Source organism: Petromyzon marinus, chromosome 26 (genome assembly GCF_048934315.1).
Source record: "Petromyzon marinus isolate PM22_M1 ecotype Great Lakes invasive population chromosome 26, UKy_Petmar_22M1.pri1.0, whole genome shotgun sequence".
NCBI classification, from domain to species: domain Eukaryota; kingdom Metazoa; phylum Chordata; class Hyperoartia; order Petromyzontiformes; family Petromyzontidae; genus Petromyzon; species Petromyzon marinus.
The window spans coordinates 11,564,565-11,573,931 of record NC_133692.1 but is presented as its reverse complement, the minus strand read 5'-3'; the positions used below and the strand labels follow the sequence as shown (position 1 = coordinate 11,573,931).

The 9,367-nt window shown below is 52.3% G+C and overlaps 1 protein-coding gene across 1 annotated transcript; it reads right to left on the bottom strand.

The window, feature by feature from the left end:
* Window positions 1–1,522: 1,522 nt before the first annotated feature.
* On the bottom strand, window positions 1,523–4,643 carry LOC116946272 (noggin-2-like). The gene has a single exon (XM_032961315.2). It carries the CDS (start codon window positions 3,141–3,143, stop codon window positions 2,445–2,447), a length of 699 nt encoding a protein of 232 aa, XP_032817206.2. The 5' UTR covers window positions 3,144–4,643; the 3' UTR covers window positions 1,523–2,444.
* Window positions 4,644–9,367: the final 4,724 nt, after the last annotated feature.

Sequence of the window (9,367 nt, the reverse complement as noted above, 5' to 3'; positions counted from 1 at the left end):
AATTAAATACATAAATAATTATAATAATAAAAAAAACATGACACCACGTGCAGGCTATTTTCACAGTGGCGCGATTATAGTCTTACTTTACATTTGGCGTATTGGCTGTGCTGCTTGTGAATAGGGATCACATTGTCCATTGCTGCCCGCATAGACCAATCCGGAAGGCCACATTTTGCTCTGTAGATTTAAATTTACTGACTTGTTAACATCAATGTTGGGCTATAATTCAGATACGTGGAGCCAGACAGACAAAAAAGCACACACACACACACTCTCTTCCAAGATGTTAACCAAATTGTGTCCTCGTTACTGCCTGTGGATTGTCTCCCACGTTTCTTTCTCCCCCTTTGCATTTGTCGGTTCACGACCTCTGCCAAACATTTGTCCTCGGAATATGAAATTACGAACGGAATGAGCCCGCTCCGCGCGCCGTTCGCTCGCCACGTGTCTTTTCCGGGCCGTGCCGCGAATCTGCGCCCCGTTAACATAATCACGGCTCAAGCGCGCGGAAAATTTGTCCCTCTTTTTGACGAATAGCACCCGCACGTAACGGGGGGGGGGGGGGGGGGGCCGCGGCAATCCGAAGCAATGCTTGACAGCTCGTCGCGTTTACGTTGCGAATCACGAGGGTGGTTTGTAACGCGCCCTGTGGTCAATTTCGCGGAGGTTAACGCAACAAAAAAAATAAAGAAAACGCGTATCGTTTACAACGTCCTGGAAACCCTGACCGGCTGTCTCAATTATGCGAACAAAGAAGCCTGCAAGTTAGCAATAAAGAGCGTCCATTGGCAGACAAAAACCGGGGCGCTGTGAAATATTAAAAAAACGCAGTCGCGCCATTGGTGATGTTTTGCTTTAGTTGTTGTTGTTGCGCAACCAATAATGATGCCCGCCGACCCTATCGAAGAGTTTTACGCATTTTCAGAATATGAAGATGCTGCGTCGTGTGCGAAGCACATTTCCCCCACAGCGGTAACAACCAATGACAATCACAGGTTACATCGTGAGCGAGGTTCAGCACCGGGGAGCTAAGCGAGAACGATCGTTGCTATGATTTGCCTTTAGCGACACCCATGCGTGCGTGCGTGAGCACATAACTTGAAGGCAACCAACTCCTCGTCTGAAATGCCAAGGATTCCACACTTCTCGAGGAACGCGCGCAATGCTTTCGCGGGCCGCCTAGAGGTGTCTCCCTTGAGTTAGGAATTGAAGCGTTTTGTTGAGCGTTAAGGGACGCAGCACTCAAAACTTTGCAAAGCGACGGATTGATGTTGGTGATGATGAATCGACCGCAACAAAGCTCAAAACGACGTGGATTTCAACCGACCTTGTGTTTAATATTGCACACAGAGCGCAGCAGTTAGCGATGTTTAACCTCGCCTCATGGTGATTTGCAAGCGGAGCACTCATGGTTAAGGGGGGTGTTATTTTAGTTCCCAATTAATGGTCTAAGCCGGCTATATATGGTCGCGTTAATGCTGAGACGCGCGCTGCACACGAGACACGAGACTTGCGTGAGTATAGCGGAGGTGACTTTATGGAAGAATATTTGCATATTTCACATTACCTTTACATTTCGAAAAAAATTAAACATCTAGGCAAATAAATCGATAAATAAATATAACATATTACATTTACATTATCTCTTATTAACGTCAGTTTCCTTCTTTTACTTAATATTATTATCATCGGTATTTTTTGCAAGGTAACAAAATATGATGTGACTAGCAAACAATACGGTATATATGTACATATATACCACGTGGGAGATATGTGTCCAATGTTCGTTTCGTTTATACTGTATATTTAGAAAAATAACGAAACGACATCACCTAGTGTACAAGGCTACACGTAATTATCTCGAATCGCATCCAGGCCAGATGCCTTACTCCGCCAAGCAGCAGAAGTTATGTTGTCTTTTAACACATCACATCAGTCTCTTTACTTATTAGCTTTGTCGTTTTGCTCCAATTCATTGCCTTTCTTCTTATTCTTGCTCTCCTTTCGTCGTCGATCGTCGTAGTCATCATCATCATCTCCTTCTTCCACCTTGTTTTTTTGTGTTAAGTTCCATCCCAACATCGATGACATCCTCCACCCTTGTGCGCGCGCACTCTCTCTCCCTCTCTCCCTGCCACGGGGAGATATCGATGCACACATCCACGCGTATCCTCTCCGGACACGAATGTCATAGCAACTGAGTACGCGCGGGTGCGCGCGCGCGCACGCGCGAGTGCGCGCGCGCGTGAGGTCCCGTAGAGGCGCCGCCGCCTCCTCCGTAGTCTTCGGTCTCCCCCCCTTCACCATCAGCCCTCCAGAGCTCTCCGGGACGTCTCGGCTCCTCGGCAACCGCAGAGATATCCGCTCGGCCTCAACCCGCAGCGACGGCAAGTGCGAAATCACCCGTACAAAAAAACCACGCGTCCCCAGATGTCCCCCCATCAGCACGAGCATTTGCACTCGGTGAGGACGGGATATTGTATAGGAATCCACGTGCAGAACCTTTGCCGGCCCCATCCCTGGCAGTGCCATCGCAGGAACGTCTTGTTGCTGAACTTGACCGGCTTGCACACCATGCCCTCGGGGACGGAGCACGAGCGGGCGCTGTAGCAGCTCCCTTCCTTGATGTAGCGGGGCCAGAAGCGGACGTTGAGCTCCTTCCAGGAGTACACCACGGGGCAGGCGGTGTGCGCCCACAGCCACTGCAGGAACTTGCGGCGCGCTCGCTTGCCCAGCTTCAGCTTCTGGCCGTACAGCGTCTCCGTGAGGTCGAGCCTCTTGATGTCGCTGGGTATGGGCCCCGTGGGCTTTGGCTTCCTGTCCGCGGCGGTCACGGCTGCGGTGGTGGTGGTGGTGGTTGTGGTTGTCGACTCGCCTCCCGGCTGCCTCTCGGACTCGGGCGTCGCGATGGACATGAAGTTGTGGTCGAAGTTGCTGCCAAGCTTCTTGAGGAGCGCCCTCTCGTCCAAGTCCTTGGCCTTGGGGTCGAGCTCCGGGTCCGGGTCTTCCACCAAATCTATAACAGGGAGGTTTTCACTCGGGACCGGCCGCAGATGAAAGTAATGCTGGCACAGTCCTTGGTGATTCCTCATGAAGAATAAAAAGAAGCAGGCCACAAACAAACACTGCGACTGCTCCATTTGTTCGGCATACGCGAGTCCACCAAATTGAATCGCGTTCACAAATAGCTCAGTCCCGTACGGAGCCCGCTGCTTTTAATAGAACGGGATGGGATGTCTCCGTGCGGTTGCAGCGGCCCCGCACACCAAAAACCCACGAGGCGGCGGAGGTCCCGCGTTCGTTATTGGAGCCGCCTTCTCTCTCACTCACTCGCAGGCAATCCTCCCGCTCCGGCTAATATAAGCGGGCCAGATTCACGGCAGATGCATTTAAAACGCCATGGCAACGTGTGGCTCCGCGCAGCGACAACTTGTCTAGACGGCGTGGCTTTGAGTGGCGTGAGACGAGCGCGCAGCCCATTGAGCGGCGCCCCCGATTCGTATGCCACTCGCCGTGCGGCGCCCAGCACACTGCGCTCCACTGTTGCGCGTCGCGGGCAGGCGGGTCTCCTTCCCGTCACACACACGCACGCACGCACACGCGCACACACACACACGCACGCGCGCGCGCACAGCAGAGGCGCGCTCACACACACACACGTACAGATACACGCGCGCACACACACACACACTCACTCCACGCGAGCGCGCTGTTTACGAGAAAGAAAAAAAAGTGCACGTCCAGGAATGCTCGTTGATTTTTTTACTTCTTCTTCCCTCCTCCTCCTCCTCCTGCTGCTGCTGCCCTATTCCAGAAGTCTAGAGGTTTTGTTCAAAGCAGGTCAAGCGCAACTCGCCTTTGCGCGCACGGCAGAATTATCTCACTCCAAGCGCAGTCGCTCCCGCGCTTTCTCCCAACAACTCATTTAAGTTCTTAGGCGCTTTTTTAGTGTGCCCTCTCCTGTCCTTACTTTTGTTGTTGTTGAGGTGGGGGGGGGGGGATTGGGTAGTGGTGGTGGGGGTCTTCGGAGAAGCGGAGGCGGAGTTTGTTTTGTACCGCGCCTATTTGTCAGAACGGTGCGCGCAGGTCGAGTTGGCGTGCAGATAGGCGGAGAGCGCGCAAAATGTTTCGCTCTTAAGGCGCTGGCCGCGGTCCACGCACGGAGCGCCCCTAGAGAGATCCCGTGATACCTGACACCCAGCTGCTACTTCTGTCGGCTCGCCTCCCAAATAGAGCACATACCATGCCCGAGCATGCTGCGCCCGACCTCGGCTGAGGATCTTGCTCAACTCCCGTGTCCGCGCTCCCATTCTTCTTCCGTTCCCTCATGCGACACCCTCTCCTCCTCTCTCTCTCTCCCTCCCTCCGGCCGTCCCCCTCTCTCTCTCTCCTCTCCCTTTCTTCGCCTTCCTCTCTCCTCTCCCTTTCTTCGCCTTCCTCTCTCTCTCCTCTCCCTTTCTTCGCCTTCCTCTCTCTCCTCTCCCTTTCTTCGCCTTCCTCTCTCTCTCCCTTTCTTCGCCTTCCTCTCTCTCTCTTCTCTCCCTTTCTTCGCCTTCCTCTCTCTCTCTCTCCTCTCCCTTTCTTCGCCTTCCTCTCTCTCTCCTCTCCCTTTCTTCGCCTTCCTCTCTCTCTCTCTGCGGCCTTGCTGCCTGAGACTCGCGTTCTCCATCGGTCCCGCCGAGCGGCAGGCGTTTGAGGACCGCGCCACTGCAGCCGGCGTTGATGCGTCTATGCCGGCGGCGCGCGTTCGGCGCATTAGGAACAGATCGAAATTGTGCCCAGAGACGCTGATGCGCCCGCTCGGCTCAGCGTGGGCGCCTGTCAGACCGAGCTGTTGCGACGGGTGTCACTCCGGCGCCGAACGTACGCGCCTAATGTATCCTGGCGGGGAAAAGTGACGCTGCAAGACGTGTGCAAAAATATTCATATTCTTTGGGTCTTTCGGTAAAGTCACGGAGATAGGTTCAAACATTTTTTTTTCATAAAATGAACGAAAAAACTACGACGTTTTGATCGCATACGCAAGCGATCGTCATCAGGTGGAAAAAAGGGGGGTAATTTTTTTTTACCTATCGACGCGACTTTACCGAAAGACACAAAGAATATGAATTCCTGCAGTCACGAAAGCTTTAAGTCTAAATTTGCGTGCAAAATAACCTTCGTAGAAAATACGCTCCGCACACCTGTCTCGCAGTCATTAAACTATTGCTACATAGATTGATGCGATGGCAAAACAAGATCAATGCCGTGCCACTTTGTTCTATTAATCGAGTGTAGCTGCGCGCGCTGCAAGGTGTTGTAGGTTAGAAACACAGAGTCGCCCTTTGTGCGCCGTTAATTACTCGCGCTGAACTCTCGCAGGGGCATTGACTCCTTAATGGGCTCATTGTTGTTGCGTGTCGAGGGGCCGCTGATTGATAAGCGAGGTGCGTAACAAAAGCGACCGTGCACGGCAGAAATCGGGCCCCGAGGTGTCGTCTTTGCCAACACGAGGGGCAGGCGGCGCTGCGAGTGGCGCGGCTTTCCACGACTCCCGCGGCAAATGAACCGGGCACTTTTGGGTCCGCGGAGAGGGTGACCCCAGGCTAACCTAATGCGAGTAGAGGGGTGGGGGGGGGCAGGAGGAGGCGGAGGGTTTCGCTGGGGTAGAGCAGAGAGAGAGAGTAGTTGTGCCGTTGACAGACAGACAGCTTCGGAGCTCCGCGCCCACAAGAGAAGAGAGGGAGGGAGCGGAGGAGGAGGAGGTGGGAGGTTGAGGTGGGGGGGGTGTCCGGGCAGACAAACGGGGATTAGATGAAGGGGGCTGGCGTCAGGCACGGGGCGGGCAGACAAATCGCGCCCTATATTTATCCCCGAGCGCGCTTTCTCGGGCGATAAACGAGCAAGTCAACATGCTCGCACGGATGAAAAAAAAAGAGGTCTCCTGTATGCGAGACCCCCCAATGAGCGCAATTAAAATGCGGCGCGGATCAACACGGCTACTGTTCGCTGCTGCGTTATCTGCTCGAGGCGAACGCGATGTCGGGGTAACTTTAGTGGGGGGAGGGAGGGGTGGCAATTTATTGGCGCACCCCCTCCCCCCTATCCCACGCCACCCCCCCATCTCACTCGGCGAGCTACACACAGCCATTTGATAAATGCACACCGATCACTGTTCCCCACAACGCGCTGTTGCCGGAATGCTGTGGACGCGCGCCCCGCTTTGCGCGCACGAGAGAACTCGCGTCCAAAATCCCTCCCGTGCGACTCCACTCTGCCCGTGAGACAAATTGACGGCCGCCTGGGCAAGGCGATGGCGAGTGCGAGCCAGGGACGGGTGAGTTGCGCGTTTTGTTCCGCCAAGCTGCTACGGGGGGATGGGGAGGAGGGGAGGGGCGCATCACGAAGCATCGCCTCGCCGCCACGCAAATCGTCAGCAATTTGGTTCCAACGCGTTCGGATCGCATTGCCACAAGTCCGCGCAAGTGCTCGCGACGCGGCGCGTGTTTTCGTCGGCGTGTTGATGCGTTTATGATGTGCGTGTCCGTGTTACGAATGAGAATCATTAAACTGGCCGTTTAGCTCTGAACTTTTGTAACACGTTTTGATGATTCACGCGCGTGTCAAGTCTCACGAGCCCAGTCAACATATTACGGGGGTTGCTATTGAGAGCATATCACCTGGCATAGGAATGTGGAGTTTCTACAATTGGCTCAATGCAACCAGCGGAGATGATTATCGCTCAATGTGTTTGATTCTAATAAACCACACGTTATGAATATATATTTTAGTGGCTAGATAATTTAAATGTATTTTTTCACACACTACATATATCACGATGCCAAACACATCGTAACAGGGCCCACAAAACATACAACTATAAAACTGGTATTTGGCCGTAACTCTGCAAAAGGACCGATGCCCGAAACGTCAGACAAATACTTTTGTTACGCGGCAGGGGTGACGATGAATGCGGCGATTGTCGCATTTTTCCTACATGGTCACGGGGTCAATAAGGAATGCGACTATTTGTGTTCTTCACGTTTCTGTTATAAGAGAGTGTTATATCCCAGGAGCGGTGACGGACGGCGACGACTTTGGGAGTCATTCCTCCAGCAGTGGATCGATCATGACCGTGGTCATTTCTTGTGATGCGATCTGCCCTTGGGCACCGCTGTCTCACGCGTCCCCACGCCTTGTCCCCCCGTCTAACTTTGTGAACATTGAGTTCCCGATGTTATTGATGTTCACAGGACGCCGTTGTTGTTGTTGTTGATGGTAATTGCCGTCGTTGCGTCGAATCGCTCGCGATTCATTTCAGTGACATCGCACGCAAAAACAAAATCACACACACACACACGGGCAGTGCTCGTCCTTAAACAAATCCGCACAATTACCCGAGGCACGGACAATGTTTATCCGTTCGTTGTTGGGATTAAACGCGATTGCGAGGAGGGAGGAACAAACACACGAACAACTAAATATGAGTTCTCCCACGGTGAACCAGGGTCATCCTCATGAGCCACACTTCGTCTCACCCAGGCCCCCTCCCTCCCCTCCCTCCCTCCCTCCCTCCCCTCCCTCCTCCCCCCTCACCTCCCCCCCTCCCCCCTTCCCTCCCTCCCTCCCCTCCCTCCCCTCCCCCCCTCTGGTGAAGTAAACGTTATTCATGTGCTCATTATTAAAGGCACTCAACGGACCCTGAGTGCTAGGCACTGTATATTACCCCGCCACTTCATTCCAGCCTTCGTCAGCTTTCAATCGGCTTCAGTTACGTCTCGCCGAGCCGCGACGCCAATACATGTCAGGGTTGATTTAGCGCTAAGGTTTGAATTCATCATCAATTACGGGCAATTGCAAGGAGTGTATACCATAGAGTGGGGGGGGGGGGGCGAGTGGGGGTGCGACTCCCGAAGGTTTTCCCCTGTTTCACACACTACGTGTAGTTACGAGACTACTTTGAATATATGTCTGTGTGTGACAATTATCTAAACCGGTGCTGGACCTCCTCTAGGTCGACTCAGCCTCAAATGAGTACCTCGCGCGGTGTGTAAACAACGCCCATTACGCTACAGCAGCACCCATATATATGTGTGTGTGTGTACATAGTATGCACAGACACATATATATGTACCATATAGCCTTCGTCCATACTATGTACACACACATAGGGGAAACCCATCGCCCTGCTGATGCAGACACGGGCACGTTTCGTCAAATACTGGATGGAGACCAACACGGGCCAACCAACCTCGTCACTTGCACCTAGTTTAAACTAAAACTATTCAAAATATACTATACATTTTTTTTTACCAGGTAAGGTCCACTGAGCTACGTGGCTCTTTTAAAGAAGCTTCCCGGTCACAAATGAGAGCTCAACGAAGTGGCTTATCACGTGGAAATTCAGAGCAGCCAAACACTCTAAACGCGTGGTGATGTTGATTGTAAATGTGGAAGGGAAAACCGGAGGATCCGGAGAGAAATCCACTCGACCACTTGAAGAGAGAGAGAGAGAGACGCGGATACTCCAAATATACAGCAGGTGTCAGGGTCGGGATCGAACCCATGCACTCCTGTAACCCAGGCGAGGTAGTCAACATCTCATCACACAATAACTCATGGCCTCCTGTATACCAGGCGAGGTAGTCAACATCTCATCACACAATAACTCATGGCCTCCTGTATACCAGGCGAGGTAGTCAACATCTCATCACACAATAACTCATGGCCTCCTGTATACCAGGCGAGGTAGTCAACATCTCATCACACAATAACTCAAGGGGGCCGGGGGGGGCACGATACAGTCAACGCTCAACGAATTTTCAACAAATATTAAACGCTCAACAGGTTAGACAGCGATACGATATGCATGCGTCTATCATGCATTCTGCTCTCGCTCTCACTCCCGCTGTGTGTAAAGCCACCGCGCGTGTAAAATGTGAGACCAACATTTTTTTGGACAGATCTGTAAGTATTCAGGATGTAAAAAAAAATTAATATAATAGACAGATAAGATTAGCAACATAAATGTATTACGGAAAGTAACTACAAAAAAAAAGTAAAGCAGGTTCGATTTCTTGGCCATGCAATGGGAAAACAAGAGACTCAATATTAATTTGTGTAGAGTGGGAAAGAGGAGAGACAGGGATTCAGAGAGGGGGCTGAGCCTCAGCAGAGGGTGGGGGGGAGAGTGGAGGTTCACCCCTCACTGCCCCCCCCCCCCCTACTACCGGACATCGGTGAAAAATATTTTTATAGCTCATCAGATTTCTCCAATATAAGTAAATATTCTGATTACTATGGCAAACACATGGATAGGGCTCTCTACATTGCGTGTTAGAATGGAGTGGTGTGGCAGAGTTTGGCGCACTGCGCTCTTCACATC

Excerpts from the sequence above, each read along its gene's own strand:
- LOC116946272 (XM_032961315.2), bottom strand. The coding sequence starts at position 3,143 with ATGGAGCAGTCGCAGTGTTTGTTTGTGGCCTGCTTCTTTTTATTCTTC.